The sequence below is a fragment of the Anarrhichthys ocellatus genome, unplaced genomic scaffold (genome assembly GCF_004355925.1).
Source record: "Anarrhichthys ocellatus isolate YVR2014 unplaced genomic scaffold, GSC_Weel_1.0 scaffold21, whole genome shotgun sequence".
Lineage (NCBI taxonomy): Eukaryota > Metazoa > Chordata > Actinopteri > Perciformes > Anarhichadidae > Anarrhichthys > Anarrhichthys ocellatus.
Window position 1 is genome coordinate 4,669,586 of NW_022280051.1, and position 17,347 is coordinate 4,686,932.

Consider the following 17,347-nt stretch of genomic DNA (forward strand, 5'->3'; position numbering starts at 1 on the left):
CATCTTAGCGGTAAATGTACTTTTTACTGTACTACATCTTAGAGGTACATACTTTTTACAGATTAACAGGATATAAAGGAGGTAAAATGCAACATGAATGCAGCAGAAACATCAGATATAATAGTAAAACACTGACGGGGAAAGTTTTACTGCACTATCAATACTTTTACTTTTCATATTTAAAGTAAATATTGCTGATGATACATAATTGTACTTAAGTGAGGTTTTGAAGACGGGACTTTTACTGAAGTAAAGGATCTGAAATACTTTACTTTTCTGTCTCTGTAATGTAAAAAGTTTTCAAGACTTCTTCATGAAAATAGACGTTTATTTATTTTTACATTATACACACATTGTGGAACCACACAGACCTGACTACATCCTGATTCTCTTTGTGTTCTTCATCATAGTAGGTCTCATGTACAATGTTTACAGGCCAAATGTCCCTCCTTCTCTTTTCCTGCAGGACTTTCTTCTCTCTGCAGGAAGTCTGTTCCCGGGTCTGAAGATGAGCTGAACTTCTCCAAGGCGCTGTGAAGGGTCTTCAGGTCTTCTCTGATCTGGCTCAGACTGTCCTGGATCTTGCCGGGCTGATCCAGAACCTCCACGCTGCAGGTAAAGGGGTCGTAGCGAACCGCAAAGGGACGCTTGATGGTTGCAGAGTATCTCCTGTGGAAGGAGAATTAACAGATGCAGTGATACAGATGTGTGACAAATATCAAGAAAAAACATAATTTAAAGGTATACACACACAATGTGTTTCACTGAATGTAAACAGAAACTTTATTCTCAAGAAAACTCCATACCCTGACTTCAGATTTCACCTTAATTTGCAGCCATCTATAGATCAAGTAATTTATTCATTCCATTGGGAAACTGCGTTATTATATCATCTAAGTTGCAAGACTCTCATAAAACACAGTTGGTTAACAATAAAGTAAAGACAGCAGTAAAGTATCAGGCGCATACCTCAGCTTGGTCTTTGCATCCTCGAAGCTCTCAGAAACAAAGTAAACGGGCTGGTAGGTCTGGTCCTGGTACGGCTGCGTCGCCGTCTCCTCGGGGTTGAACGGCTTGTACTCCGGCTCGTTAGACAGAGCGTACTGGAGAAGACGGGTCAAAGGTCAGAGACTGGCAAAAAAAAAACAACTGAATATGCAGCAAAATATGTGCGTGAACGTCGGAGAACAAACTCACAACGAGCTCTCCGTAAGATGACAGCAGTCCGGCGCCGTACGCTTTCACCGCTCCGTTCTGCTTGCAGAGGCCGAACTCCACCGTGAACCAATATAACTGTAAAGAGAGAACATGATAACCATAAAGGAAGATGCGTGAGAGAGAGCGTGGTTAGTCATGTATTTAAGCCACTAGATGGCAGTGAAGAGCCATTGCACAGAATGAGGAGAGCCTGTGTTTCCTCAGATATTAGAAGCTTCTGATTTAATCAGAAAACAGGTTTATTGCCAAGACGGTTCTCACATACAAGGAATAATGAAAGAGTCAATAATCATACAACTATAATAGAAATATATGATTAAACATGTGTTCGATATATATCCGTAGGAAGAAAAAGAGCTCTGGTGTTTAAAAACAACGACAAGTCAGAATGTTGCCAGTTTAAAGAGAGCCGGTGCAACATAATAAGAAATACTTGAGCTTGTGTCATTCTCCTGTTCTCACGATGAAGAGCTGACAAAACAACAGTACGTATGTCTGAATATGTTAAAATCTCAACAACAACCTACCGTTGACAGTTTCTCAATGTCTTCATCTGAAGCTCCAAGCGAGGCAAGTCCAATCTCCTGAAACAGTTCAAATGAATTCGAATTAAAGGTAATAAAACTCGATTACACTCTGATTATGTCAACGAGCCGACGGTGCAGTTACCTGTGAGAACTGTGCGAATTCTTTGTCTGCCAGCATGGGAATATGGCCGAGTAGTTCGTGGCAGCAGTCCCTGTCGGAGCAGACGGAAGCGAGTCAATGAAAGAAAGAAATCAGACGAATGAATAAATGAATAATTCAGGGTCCGTGAAAAGGATGACTCACGGCTCGGGGGAGTGCATGGGCGCCGAGGAGTGCCGGATGTGCTGCGTGCACTGAAACACCCTGAAGGCCAAACTGTTGAGGAAGTCTCTGGCTGACAGCAGGCCGGCTACCGGACGCAGCTGGAAACCAGTTTTCTCTGAAACCAGCAGAAAGTCAAATGAAATGAAATATCTGCGTGCTTAAGCAGTCCTTCTGCAGTATCTCAAACACAGATTCTAATAACTACTTATTGAATGATATGTATGTATAGTGGCATGTGTTTTTGTCTTCTATGCAGCACAGAATGACATTGATGATTGTGACTTTGTGCATTTTGTTTCCTGTTTATACAACAGATATTAAAGTTTGTGTGATCTTTTTATGTAACTCATATTGGATTACATTTGTATGTAACATAACAGTTCATGCATATGCTTACAGATATTACTTTTAAATTGAATGAAATCAGTAATCGACACTCTGAAACATTAAAACAGCACTTTTAAGACATTACAGGACATTTTTCTATCCTGGTCCAGCTGTTAATTTGAAACTTCTTGTTTTAACTTCCTCCCTCTTTCATGGCCTCTTAAATGTGTTTTGTGGAGTTTTTAAACTTCTTTAATGCTCGATGCTTCTTTTGATTACATGTTTTAGTTTCTGTGTTGTTTTGTTAGAATGTCAGACGCCTATAATTTATGATTTCTGTCTTCTTTTATGATAAAACACCTCCTTTAACTGCTAGTTTATACGTGTCTCTATTACTGTTCTTACTGCTACTGTGTTTCTTATCTCTGTAACCTTTTAGAGTAGAGAGACCAAAGCAGGTGCATTCATTTAATGAATCTCTATTATCTTTTGAAGACTTTAAGCTCTCATAATTCTAAATGTTTCGATCTTTGTCACCTTTCAGGAAGGCAGAAACCTCTCTGAGCTGAGGGATGCGGTCCTCTCCGTAGCCGGACTCTTTCTCCAGCTGCTGCAGCCCGTCCAGGAACTGTCTGCAGGCCAGACCGGGATAGATACTCCTCAGCTGCTGGTAAACCTCCCTCCTTTGAACACAACCACACATCATTGTACGTTAACCATCCTCCGGCATGCATTCTGCATTTCTAACGGGCAGGACATGAGCAATTCTTTCTCACCATGTGGACACTTCTTCTGCTGTGTACTCCACCGTGGGCAGCGGGTCCCCCCTGTGACAAAGACAATGAACTTAAGAGAGTATCTGAATGGCCCTCTGTGTTTCATGACGATGGATGAATATCTGACTCACTGTTTGTATCTGAAGGCGAGCTCCGAGATGAAAGCCCGTCTCTTTCTGTATTCTGGATCGCTGTATCCCTGCCGGCAAAAGAAAGACATTGAATCACCATAAATAGTTTTTTTGTTTCATATATATTATTTCAAACCGTGACATTCTGCAGCAGGTATGTAAACACACTCACTGGGTGATCCTGGTCCATGTCTGGATCAAACTTGGTTATTAACATGTTGCACCTGTCGAGGTCTTTTATCTGTCGGGGAAACCAGGGAACTGTGACGAGAGGGAAATAGTTAATTAGTGCTTTTGTAATTGGCCTTATTGTCATATGACAACAACCTAAAAGGAGCAATAACATTTCATGTGATGTCCTAACATCAACGCACCTCACAACATATAGGTCTGATAAAAAAGAAAGAGTCATGATGAAGTCAGGCACCTTTTTCCTCTGGAATGGAGCGCACGTCGTCCACCACTCTCTTCAGAGCGTTGATGAAGACGTCCCGGTCGGAGCTGTGGACTTCACACTCCATGAAGAACTCCAGGTCAGTCGTGCTGTTCTTTGACTTCCTCCCCGGTCGGCTTTCGATGTGGAGAAGTTTAGCCTCAAACGTCTGTGAGAGACAGAGAGAGACCAACATTGTTCCTTCTTATCGATGTTTTGACACCGAGGAGAAGCTTTCACGTCCCAAAAATGGCCTCGTAGTTTAGTTTTTGTTATTCTTATGAAGAAATGTAGGAGCTACAACTTCAACTCTGCCTTCATTTAATAATAGTCGGCCGAGTAATATAATATCTTATAATATCACCAATCAGCAGATGTTTATTAGCTTAGATTGTTGGAAGTTTAACCTCAAGTGATGCATTTTAGGGGAAAATATTTAGTCAAGGCCTTAAGCACAATTTTGAGGTACTTAATGCTGCTTTCCACTTTCTCTCTCTTTCTATACATATAACATGACAGCATCAGTACACAAGTACAATATCTGAATTAATATACCTCGAATATTTTCCCAGTTTTGAAGAAGCCCGCGTTTTTCTCGTTGCTGAGGGCGAACAGGACGTTCAGCGTGACCCGGCCGTCCTTCTCCTCGAACACGAAGCCGTCTCCGTACCTGGAGGGCCCCGGGGAGCCCGCGGAGCCGCTGCCGCGCTCCCGGCGAGCGTCCTCGATCAGGCTCTGCTTCCTCCCGCCGAACGGCGCCGCCTGCGCCCCGCTCTCCGTCTTCATGGCTACGCTGGAGGCTTCTCGGTGGGACCGGAGCCAACTGGATGTGTGCCATGGACACCTCCGCGTTTAAATAGCCCGTCATCTGAGGGCTCTATGGAGATGAGTTGCGCAAGAGCGGCGCGTGCGTTTGGCTTTTTTTTAAGGCCTGTTTTGCGTCATGATATATTGCATCTCTTTATGGGGCATATCTCTTTAGGAGGGGAGAATAGCCCATCTAAAGATAACAACAAAAACACCCCTACATGTTATGAATCAGATGCATTCAAACAGAAGAGGTCACCATAGCTCACATACATGTCTTATTATAGGTCAAATACAGTTTATCCGGATTTGTGGAGGTTAAAAGTGCTTTGTGTTGCACATCAGAGACTTTATACTCTATTCTTCATTGAAAAATCAATAACTTAAAATATTGTAACAGCAAAAAAACATTTTATTAATGTTATTATAATTTCAGTTACACTTTAAACCCCATTTATAAGATAATATGCATTTAACAAATGGTCAATAACAAACAATTTCATATTTAACTATAACTGAATGCTGATATGAATATAATATTCATGTTTTTTCCACTGTGTGTTACTGTATTGTCATTCATTATCTGTTGTACAGCAGCCACTGACAGGATGACTATAGTTGTTATTAGACACTTTTCATTTTTAGTTAGTTTAGTATTGTTTAGAAATGTGCAACGTTAATATTATTAAAAGATATGCAAGAAGTAACTGTAAAGGAAAACATGAATGACAAAGAGAGAGAAGAGAAATGTTTATTTGCTTCATCAAAACACTTTATGCATATACAAAACATTCCATTTAGCCAAACAAAATGAAAGCCAGTGTCTGTCAGAATGCTGTTAGGTTGGAAATGCATAAAAATATCTCATGATTTCAGCTGTTTTTACATCATATTAGACATTAAATTAGATGTTGACATAATGGGTTTTAAATTCATCAAAGTCACTAAAAAGATGTTGATCCACAAAACCCTCTTATTTTGAAAAACATGCCTCTTAATAAAACTTAAACTGAGATAAAATTGACGGTAACATTTTTTTAGCCGTTACAAACCCATTATTATCCTACCGGAAGTAACAGGCTCCACTTTGGTCACTTAACTAAAACACTTATTGGATTACAGTAATATTGCCATTATTTATTTGTTTTTAGACAAAGAAAGCTAACTTGCAAGTGTGCAGAGCACAACTCCAAGCGGAAGATAAGAAACGGTTTCATTGAATACATGAGGAGACTCTCGGGGAGCTCGGGCTCAGATTACACGTGGACTTAATCCAGCTTCCGCAGGGCTTCGCACAGTTTCCCCACTTCACCTGAAATAAGAGAAAACATTTAGAGGAAAACAAAACAAACCTAAAACTAAAAAAAGATTGACTTGCATCTTCAGACTGGCTTATTTATTGTTACAGAAGTTGATCTAATTTATGTTAATGCTATTGTCTATAATACTGTGTGTGTGCCTGTAGACTTCTTGAACTGAAGGTGAAGGACAACGGCGGGCAGAAGATAGAATGGTGCAGAGAGGCCACATACTATTGATGCAGTCAGCCAGGTTCCTGAGCTGCTGAGTGTTGTCCAGCACCTCGATACTCTGAGTGTAGGGATTGTAGCGCACCGTGAAAGGCCTGGGGATGGTGGCTGCAAATTTCCTGTAGGCAGGCAGAAGTAAATGTTTATTTTATATATGCAACCTAATCCTACTGTATATATGCAGGAAAGCTTCAAATCAAATGGACAGAAAAAAAACAACATTTACTTACCTCACTTTCTCTTTGGCGTCCTCAAAGCTCTCAGCCACAAAGTAAACGGGCTGGTACTCTGTGATCGGGTATTTCTGGAGGCTGGTCTTGGCGGGGTCAAAGGGCAGGACTCTGGGCTCGTCTGACAGGCAGTACTGAAAGAAAACAGTGTCAGAAAAGATGTTATTTTGTGTTTTTTTACCGTATGTATTTCAGTTTGTCAATATGTGTCTGCTCCCATCACTACTCCAGTAAACAGGAAGTGCAGCATGATTCCGGGCTCTGCTTTTTCCGTTGATGTGACTTGGCAGAGTGCACATCCTCTACTGACAGCAGCTTATGAAACCGGTGGCCTAGATCGTCCTCCCGTCTCTCTGCCACCCCCCCTCCCCATTTACCCACTGAATCACTTTACCCACTGGGGGAGTAGTGACACACAAAACCCCAATCTGAGTGGACCACTAACCCACTGCAACAAGGTTGAGTGTGTGTTTATCGTGCTGCTGCTTCCATGTTTGCTAAAAGCGACGTACAGATGACTCAAACACGTGCACCCTCCCCTCCCCTCCCCCTCTCTTACCTGCAGCTCGCCAAACGATGAAAGCAAGCCAGCTCCGTAAGCTTTGATCTCCGAGCCCTGCTTACACAGGCCAAACTCCACGGTGAACCAGTAGACCTGAAGACACACGATTCATCAAAAAACATATCATCTATAATCCAAACTCAGACAGGAATTCACCAAACAAGGAGGACGTCTTTCCACAAACCCAGAGAACACTGAGAAGATTGACAGAGTCACAATCTGTTGCATTGCTTATCCCTGTTAAACAAACGTAGAAATAAGATAAATAGTTGCCCTTGAGCAATGTTTCATTGACATGAAGAAGTGCAGAAGTACCCGTTCTGAAGCCTACCAGAATTAGAATTAGTTTCTTGTTTAGTTCTTAAACATTATTATATAATAGACTATGTATATTTTGGGCTCATGTACACAGCACTCACAGTAGCAAGTTTCTCAATGAACTCGTCAGGGGCACCGAGGGAGGCAAGACCGATTTCCTGCACAGGGTAAAATAGAGAAAGCATAAAGATTAGAAGATAAAAAGTTACAGAATCACAAATGTTCCAGACATTTGTGTGTTAAAATAAAACTTCATTGATCCTATGGTGTATCTTTTCATCATTTCTTCTCTGACAGGACACTTGGTTACCTGTGAGAATTGGGCGAAACTGGAGTCAGCAAACAGAGGAACGTGTCCCAGGAGCTCATGGCAGATATCCCTGCATTAGAAACCAAAATGACTCCTTAAAAAATCACATAAAACATGTATTTTTTCCTCCTTTTTATGAATAGCGTTTGGAACACTCACGGCTCAGGTGTGTATGTGGGCTTGGAGCTGTGGCGAATGTACTGTGTGGAATGAAAGACGCGGAAGGCGAGTCCGGCCAGGAAGTCCCGGGACGAGAGCAGACCGGCCACCGGGCGAAGCCGGAAGCCTGTGCACGCTGCAGGACAGAGCCGGAGAGATGAGAGAGGTGAGCGTTTGGTTGTGTTGAATAAGAGCAGTTAGTGAGGGAGGGATAGGAAGTAGGGCGTTTGAACAGGTCCTGCCTCCCACATCCAAACACCCGAGGGGTTTCCAAAATGAAATGAAGGACTTACACTGCAGGAAGCGGGACACGTCCTCCAGCTGTGGGATGTTGTCCTGCCTGTAGCCGCAGTATTTCTCCAGCAGGGGGAAGACCCGGTTGTGTTCGTGGCAGGCGTGAGTCGGGTACAGAGTCTTCAGCTCCTTGAACACCGTCCCCCATGTGGCCTTTTCCTGCTCCGTGTACTCCACTCGAGGGACGATTTGGCCACTGGGATGAAGACGTGAGGTTCATTTATGCACTTTGTGCCATTTCTTGTTGAGTTTTGTCCAATTTAGGAACAAACATTGCAGTAAAGCAGTAATAAAGGGTAAGTCTATAGTTTAACTGCAGATAGACTTGTTGCATAAGGACAGTATGTAAGCAAACGAACAGATCCACGTAAATATTCACTTATTTATTATAAATGTATTCTCTGTTTTTACTGAATTGTATTATAGACACATTTGTTTTTATTTTTAGTTGAAAGTGCCGTCATTTGTGAGGACCCTCCTAAGACTACAAAGGAAGTTACATGATCAGTGCTACTGTCCTTTATCAGTCAATACATCCTCCTGCTTCTACACTGCACTATAAGCTGAATTCATTTCTAAAGACGATGCCTATTTATTTTTCTAATGGACAAGTTTTATTTATTTGTAGGTTTCCCCCAAATATCCCCATGACGATCGACTACGTGAGCACAGCAGCTCTTCATTAGGATCACAGTATTACGTATGTAAATGCGAGCCACCTCAGTGGGTATATCATTGGGGTTCGGAGCTCTTTGTAGTGCCTGTGTGTGACACATCTCAATTATACACACAAACACCAAGGCCCTTTTTAAAAACACACACAAAATAAGAGGTGGACTTTCAAAATAAAGGAGTAGTTACTGTCTGTAGTTGAAGGCGATGTCAGCAAACTCCTTCCTGCGGGCTCTGTACACTGAATCTGTGAAGCCCTACACACACACACACACACACACACACACACACACACACACACAAAGGAAAGCCATGTTAGATCTCATGATCGCAGCCTGGCCACTCACAGCTAAATCAAAGAGTGGAAATCCTCTGCTAAGGCTAAACCCTGTGGCCTTTGACAGCATTATGCCCTCCGTCTCTAATAAGAGCATGCAAATACATATTCAAATGAAGCCTTTGTAGAGGGTTTTTCAGCTTATGATGAATACATTTTGCTTTAATGGCGGTGGCAAAAGGGAGCAATTATCTATAATTATAGGGGCTCAATTAAAGCAATGACATCAATTTGTGTGTCGAGGTAGTTTCCATTAGAATAGACGGCAGAGTGCAGCCTGTCATCTCCACAGCCCCGTCTTTCATAAGACGCGTGGGTGGGAGTGGACACGTATTCACACACAAACACACACACACACACACACATGCGGAGGCAGGATGCGGCACACAGACAGTAATGGATGAGTCAGTCCGTACCGGGTGATCAGAATCCAGCTCGGAGCCATAACTGAGGATCTGGTTGGCAAAGCGGTCCAAGTCCTGGATGTCATTAGGGAACCACGGCACTGGAGAATAATTACAGTTATTAAACATTGATAGTTTTTGTTTGTATTCAACATGTATATATTCACGCCAAATCAATTCAGATTTAATGCCACAAACTGCGCAAGGCGAAGAACATTTTTAATATTCTGGATATTTTGACGTAGTATATTATAATTTTTATGCCAAATAATTCAAATGTGTAATCCCAATGAGAAGTAATCTCTTGTTTTATATGATTTTAAACTGAGCTTTTGGGTTTGAGACTGTTGGAGGGACAAAACGAGACATTTGAAGACGTCATCTTGGATTGGAGATTAATTGTTATGGACATTAATTGTTTGTTGCAGCCTGAGAATCGTGTGATTCTTGACTGATGTGAATGAGTAAAGAGGATTTTTTTTTCAGTGCCATGGCATTTTGACACTCAGCAGAACAGTAATCAAGGGTCATCTGCTTCTTCATATGGATTTATGACACTCAAAGACACTGGGGCCCAATCATTAATCTGCATTTGTGCAGTGTGGTCCAGCCTGAGGCCCCAGGAAGACAATATGTCCCTGCTAGGATCCTCTATAAACAGGCAGTCTCCAAAACAGGCCATAAATATCCCCTCGTCCACTTGACCCTGACCAGCAGACCACAGTGTCTTCACCGAGGTCAAAGGAGGATCCATGGTGGCCCTGTCTGTCTCTGCCTGCCCTGTGTTAGTCCGGGACCAGGACACAGAGCCCCTTTGTTCCTGCTGAGCCTGTTGGTCCTCAGTAGCTAAACTAATGTCATTCTGGAAACAACTAATAAAGGGGTCTAGATGTGGGCGATGGGCCACCAGTCTTATCGGCGACGCTGGCTCTCCATTACCCCATCTGACTGGAGGGTCATGAGGCACCACCCAACAGCACAACAACACTTGATAAATGGACCGTTTCAGCTGTTTTGATCTCCATGTAATTAGATTTTTTAGCCACGCTAGCTGTGTGGCTCCAGGGATGGCCACATCGGCCCAGACTGAAATATCTATTCATGGTCCACAAAGGATGAATCCTACTTACTTTAGTGATTCCCTGAATTATCTCCATGAGATTGACATTTTCGCTTTTTAGTAAAATGCCTCACTAGCTATTGGATGGATCGTCATGAGGTTTGGTTTGGAAGTCATTCATACATTTCTGATCCCAAGCGGATCAACTCTAACAACTGCCCTGACATTTTCTCAAACACCAACTCAAGATCAAAAGAGTCACCTGTGTAGCAAAATATCTCTACATCTATGGATGAGCACAAAATCGAATGAAGACATTCCTGATCCCTAGGGGATGAACCTTAATGACTTTGGTAATGCCCTGATATTTTCTCTAGCACCACCATGAGGTTTTCTAATACTTTAATCATAAACCAAAAACCTGCTAAACAAATAACAGCCTCAGCTGTAGTTCTTGTTTAGTGCTAAGCAAATGTTAGCATGCTAAAACATTATGTAATATGGAGAATTTAGTAAACAATGCATGATTAAAAGACAACAAAACACAGGATGTTAGCAAAATTTGTTAAACTTATGGCCCCTTCTGTGGATCTAATAACATGTGACACACAAATGTAAACACTCCTTCGAGTTAGGGAACAATTTAGACCAAAATAGTTGTTCATTGAGAAGATATTATTGTTATCGTTAAGCTAATATGGTGAAGTGTGGATAAACTCATTCGTAAACTCTCCTCTCACAACTTGTGGAGCACGTTGTTAAAACACATGTATATGATCATGTTGAGGATGCGTGCTCATCCGCTCTCTTCAGTTACACGAACTCACTCACCTGTGTCCTTCTGTTTGTTGCGGGACAGCTCGTGCACGGGGCCGCTGATTTGTGTACGCAGGCTGTCGATGACCTCATCCAGGGCCTGGGAGCAGCTGGCGTCCACGCTGATGAAGAACTCGTAATTTTCTTTGTTCATCCGCGACGGACGGGACTCGATGTGCGTCAGGTTGATGCCCTTCTCCTGAGGTTTGCAGGAGAAGAAAAAGGTGAGACCTGATTTGTTTTTGTTTTGAAGATCCTGTTAGTTTCTTTTATATTTAATGTAAATTTCAATTTGTTGACGATAAAAGTTTCATCATGAAAACAAAGTGGAAAATTACAAAATGCATGCATATAAGATAAACTTGTGGTGCAGCAGGACTGCCTTTATTCCACCACTAGATGGCGTTGTGTTGGTATTAAATTGATAGCTATTGATCAGACGTTGTGTCGTTCACCATGACCTCAGATCAACTCTCTGCAAACTGACAGAGAGCCACACAGACTAGACTTGCACAGCGAAGTCATTCAGGACATATTGTGGTGGTTTAGTGGAATAAACAATCTTTGCTTTTTCTCACTCTGCAGCATGAACACAAAACCATTGAGATGTTTCCAAAGTCTTTTGAATGAAAGTTCTTCATGTCCAAAATGAGGCTCTAGCTGGTGCTGGAGAGCGTAACTATCTCTAAGTGGTAATTACCATCAAAGCTGGATTTTGGTTCATGTAACTTTGGAGAGGGAGAGGGAGTATGTTGTTCTCTGTCTACTATAGGCCAAGTAAAGAGGAGGGCGTGCGCAGCAGATCCCATCTGGATCCTATTCTCCTCTCAACAGCTTATTTTAAAGAGCATGTGGTCCTGCGTCCCCCTGGAGTGACTGCATTGATGACCAAAGACTCAGTCCAGGTCTGCATTCAAAACAAATGTAACTCTGTTTTTGATGGGCAGTTATCTGTTCGCTGTCAGCAGATTCACTGTAGCTTTCTAAGCACATCACATGAGAAAAAAAATTCAAATTATCAATTAAATAATTACCGCAATCATCCCTATTAAATTAAATAATATGACATATAAAACCGTTTGTATGGCATAAACTGAATATATTATGAATACTTCATCTTGAAAAACTGATGCGAGTTCAAGTAACTCTTATTATACATTATTGATTTCCCTTTTAAATCTATTATAGATATAACAGAAGACATCTAGTCTGACAAATAATCAGAGATTTTGAGAAAAAGAAGATATGGATTGTGCAAACGTGGCTGCATCTAAATATTTGGAAGATACGCCCTATTTTGTACATGCATTGCATTTAGCAGCAATGAACAGAAGAGTGAAGCTTTGGGATTGCAACACTTAGATTCAAAAACATTTCTTAAGTCAAGCCTGTTTCATTTATATGTTTCATTTGTCCCTCGGACAAAAGCTCAAAAGCTTCAACGCTATTGCTGTTTCTGTGCACAAAGGGAAATACTTCAGTGCTATCGGTGGGCTGGTCCAGCTTAACATATTCAACCCTAAATCCCAAACCCAGCACGATGCAGTGGTCGTCAGATTGCTGTACCCCTCCGAGCCGTCCCTCCACCGGTATAGGTGACATTTACCCTCCTGTCAGCATCGCTGAGTTCAAGGCCGACCCGAGGCTCCGGCTTGTCACGTGAAAGCCACGTTGCCGTGTCACGTTGCCGTGTCACATGCGCTTGACTCCCAGGCGGATAAACAGTGTGACGGTTTTAATGTAGCCACTGAAATATGCCGATTAAACATTCACACGTTGATGGAATGAAACAAACACATGATGAGATGCCACCGCTGCTCGGCTGAACGCTCGCACAGGGCAGTTGCTTTCAATTTGTCAGAGAAAACCAAGGAAGACGCGCAGTGTGTGCTCTTCAACATGTACTTTTTAGGGGAATCAACATGTGTTGCATTGCTGTGAGGGGGGTTTGATGGTATGGGGGTAAATTGGCCTTGAAAAAGTTTGAAAGAAGAGGCGATCTGGGGGAGGAGGGGGGTGGAGCAGGGGGAGGATCAGGAAAGTGGGAGCTCATAGGTCCAGAAAGGATCCTGATGTGTTTACTGCTGCATTTGGAGAGCTGCATTTGGCAGATACTTGATATTAAACAAAGTCAAACCAAATCTCCACCTTCTTGAGGGACATCAGCACGTATGTGAACTGTTTTCCTGCTAAATGTTTGGGAGACGTGTTTTGTTTGCAAGCAGAGTAAACTGGCGATGCCAGTCAGTGTTTACTTCGAGCCTCACACAGTCACGTACACACAGGCAAATACATGTTTTTGTTTTGTTTACTGTTAATTAGTAACGTTGTGATTATGAATGACCTAAAAAAGTTAATCATCCCGGATCAGTTTATACCGTTATCATATATTTTGTATGTTAAAGCGAAATTTAAAAGGTAGCTAATAATTGTTGTGAAGTAAAGAAGTAAAATATGTTCAACTGTAGAAGTATTAAGTGGTAAATCAAAATTACAAATATTTCAAAATTGGACTAAGTGGACTGCTACATAAGTGAATGCACTTTCACTGCCAACTACAAGTAGACGATTGGTTCATAGATTTCTGAGCAGTTCAATGTTTGACTGTTGCATATAGAAACCCTGGAGGAGGTTGGTTAGTGGATCAAAGAGCTGCCCGTCATGTTTGCACACGACTGATGTGCAAACATGTGAGATAAGCTCAGCTTGGTTAGTTCCCTCCTTTAAAGGGTCAGCTACAGAGGCAGCAACTACAGATAACATATAAAAGCTACTTCCTTCTGCCCACAAAACTGTTCAATGTTGTAACTACATGAACTGGTGAACTAGATTAAGTAATATATCAGTCCCTCAATTTTGAAAGAACCTAACTGTATGAACCTAACGCAGCATGTTTTGTTCATGTTAATCAATAACTTTAAAAGACCTAAAGAACCTTCGTCATCAGCTCATTATGGCCATCTGTTGGTTCAGACCATCATTGGTACAAAGGAATGGTTTGACATTTGGGAATTTCACTTGGGAAGCTGTATCGGAAACCACCGAAGCTGAACTTTTTGGCAGAATTGCCAAAAACTGCAGTCGGCTTAAGTTGGTCAATCCCCATAGACCCCCATGTAAAAATACCCAACTCTACAGCTGAAATACGAATATCTAATGTCCCCGTTCATGACAACTGAGGTTGAATTTCTATAAAACTCATTTGTTTAAATTATATTAAGGCATAAAGTTATATAAAGGCATAAAGGTGTCGTCGCTGCGAAGATGGCGACAGATGCAGCTTCCCACTTTGAGCTTCTATTATGTCTCTTCAGAAACCTTCGGGGGACGTCATGGAGACTACGTCCATGTCTTATTCAGTCTATGGTTGTGGATTCCTCTGACTCAGATGTATTTCATAATTGTAATTTAAAGGTCCAGTGTCCAGTGTTTGTCCGTTCTGGGCTACTGTAGAAACACGGCTGCCGGCTGCTCCCTTTAACGTCTTATTCTAAGCTAACGAAAACACAACAATTCATACGTTCAGGGGACTATACACTAAAGCAAACATACTTATTAATATTATATTCCATTTATGCCAATAGATCCCCCTAAATGCTACACACTGGCCCTTTAAAACAAAAGAGATTATTTCTGGATATGACAGAAGTCAATCTCAGCGACTTGTTTTTAACCACACCATGTAGGGGTTAGTTTGACCCAAAGTATGGTCCCAGTAGTAAATCAACATTCCTGCATGCTCGGGTTGGTGTTAAACTGCAGAATGCAGTTTTGCCTCCTGAACAAATGCAGTTCAGACCTCTGGCCATGCAGACCAGGTTTCTTTTGGTGCTTGCAACTTATGTCATGATCTGAGAGAAAGGATGGATCTTTTATTGTATATCAGCGCTGGGGAAGCGTTAGGGTCAACAGTCGAGAGGTGGCGTTTACCTCAAAGAGTCGCAGGCCCCTGGCTAAAGCTCCGACCTCCTCCTTCAGGGAGAAAATGCAGGTGATCACTTCGGACTTCTTGTTGGTCTCCTCCTCCAGGTACATGGAGCCCCTTCTCCTTCGCTGAGAAAGACACACAGCAGAACACATGGCTTTGATGTGGGGTTTACAGGTTTTTTTGAATGTGCTTTAGACACTTTTCATGACACAAGCAGAATCACAGAGGAGCAGCTAAAAGAACTTTAACTGCAGCAGTCAACGAAAGAGGAGGACTAATTGGAGTATTTTTTATCTCGATCTTATGATCTCTCTAAATCTGGCAGCTGAATGGGCTTGATTGTCTAATTAACCTTAATAAAAAATGCACAACACCACAGCACTTTATCAATCAAATTCCCAGATTTTCAGAGATATTCTTGTCACTATCTTGCTGATTAATCTGCATTGTGACCTCATTCTGCGCATATATATATGTTTAAGCACAGCCATGTGTTGGAGGAAGTGCATGAAATCTAGTGGAAGGCCGCGACAAGTCTGCAGTCAAGATGTCTGATCTTGAAAGCTTTACATAACCTCTTTACACATGGGATGCCGGGCGTAGATGTCAGCAGTGCAGGCAGTGTGGTTGCACTGGGGTCCGTGGCGTGTGTGTGTGTGTGTGTGTTTCATAACTAGGGTGCACTAGGGCCCATCATAACTACTCTATGCCACTGCATGGGATTGACCATATGCTCCACACATGAGAGGATTTTAAACAAACGAGAGCACACAGCGGATCACAATATCTCACAGATGTAGAAATTCCTGCACAGTCCAGATAGCTATTTATTAAATCTAACATGTCATATGGAACTTCAGCACACAGTCTGTACTTGAGATAATTCATAAACCGAAATGGTATATTTTAAATGAAGTGTTAAATTTAACAGTTAGTTAAAGATAGTCTTGACTGCACAGGAATCTTTAAAACAGAGGCCTTCTATTGGTGCTGCAACTAACGATTATTATTACATTTGATTAATCTACACATTATGTCTTCATATAGCTTGTTTTGTCAAATCAATAACCCTAAAACACAAAGATATTTATATTTGACATGAGACAAAGAAAGGAAACCCTCATATTAGATAAGCTGGAACGAGGTCATGTTTGACATTTTCTGCTTGGAAAAAAAACTTTAACATAGTTGCATATTATTTTTCTTGCTGATCGCCTAAAGCTCTAGCTTTTGTAACATAACAGACAGGATATATATATATATATATATATATTTTTTTTAATCCAGGTTCCCAAATACCTTTATACATAGATCATTTGTAAAAAAAAAAATTTGCAAGACCTTGTCATCACATAGTTTTCATTTTTTTCAGTAACAGCTGCTTTTTGTTTTGTTTCTATTTGCCCTCTGTTCACTTCAACTCTCCCTCCTTTGTCTGCTGTACCTGGAACATTCCAGCTATGACTCGATCACTGTTGTTGCTGATTTGAATTAGCAGGTGGAAGATTACATATAATACCTCCTTTTTTTCATCTTAAAATTACTATTTCATCACGGAAGAAGAGAACAAATAAGCTGATGGGTTTTTGGACATAAAGTGGTGCCCCAGCCAAATGCAAAGGACGTTAAATGTTATATAGATTTACCCCTGTGTTTGGTTCCTCTGCCTCTGGCCCGTGGTCTCCATTCACTCTCTTGTATGCAGCGTCCATCCTCTTGCTCTTCGGGTGAACGACCTATGTGTGTGCTGCTGTGGAGCTGTGATAAAGTTTCTGTGTGCAGCTCCTGTCTATAAAAGCTCTTCGCTCTCCGCGTTTGCAACGGCGGCCCACGTGACACCACACACCCCTCTGCATCGGTATGTCACGGGACGGTTGTGGTGAAACAGAATTACAACGGAACATCTGGTTATGGCTGTCCAGCGCTGGGTTGAAGTTGGTCCCGGGTATGCACTGCTGGGTTTCAGCTTTAACTTTTTTTAATTTAAATGTTGCTGCTGCCCATAGGCTTTGTGTTATGGCAACAAGTCACCTTTACCTAATGTATTAAAATAATTACACTTATTGGTGATCTTTTACTTTGGTTACAAAGTAGCAGCATCACAGTGTAGAAACACTTTAGTTTATGTAAAATATCTGCATTTAATTTTTTTTTCTTAAGCAAATATATTATTAAAAATAAAAA

The 17,347-nt window shown here is 41.6% G+C and overlaps 2 protein-coding genes across 2 annotated transcripts; both read right to left on the reverse strand.

Annotated features, from left to right (window-relative positions):
• Window positions 1-329: 329 nt before the first annotated feature.
• On the reverse strand, window positions 330-4,523 carry th2 (tyrosine hydroxylase 2). Its single transcript, XM_031859042.1, has 12 exons — window positions 4,293-4,523; window positions 3,732-3,906; window positions 3,477-3,565; window positions 3,305-3,372; window positions 3,174-3,224; window positions 2,935-3,080; window positions 2,050-2,185; window positions 1,888-1,957; window positions 1,746-1,802; window positions 1,198-1,293; window positions 970-1,103; window positions 330-669 (listed from the first exon to the last, which is right to left on the reverse strand). The coding sequence occupies exons 1-12, from the start codon at window positions 4,521-4,523 to the stop codon at window positions 417-419; spliced, it is 1,506 nt and encodes a 501-aa protein (XP_031714902.1). The 3' UTR covers window positions 330-416.
• A 758-nt stretch (window positions 4,524-5,281) lies between these two features.
• Window positions 5,282-16,902, reverse strand: pah (phenylalanine hydroxylase). The gene is made up of 13 exons (XM_031859040.1): window positions 16,810-16,902; window positions 15,166-15,288; window positions 11,251-11,434; window positions 9,372-9,460; window positions 8,808-8,875; window positions 7,946-8,142; window positions 7,653-7,788; window positions 7,494-7,563; window positions 7,285-7,341; window positions 6,863-6,958; window positions 6,304-6,437; window positions 6,077-6,192; window positions 5,282-5,856 (listed from the first exon to the last, which is right to left on the reverse strand). Exons 1-13 carry the CDS (start codon window positions 16,873-16,875, stop codon window positions 5,813-5,815), a joined length of 1,380 nt encoding a protein of 459 aa, XP_031714900.1. The 5' UTR covers window positions 16,876-16,902; the 3' UTR covers window positions 5,282-5,812.
• Between the last annotated feature and the right edge of the window lie 445 nt (window positions 16,903-17,347).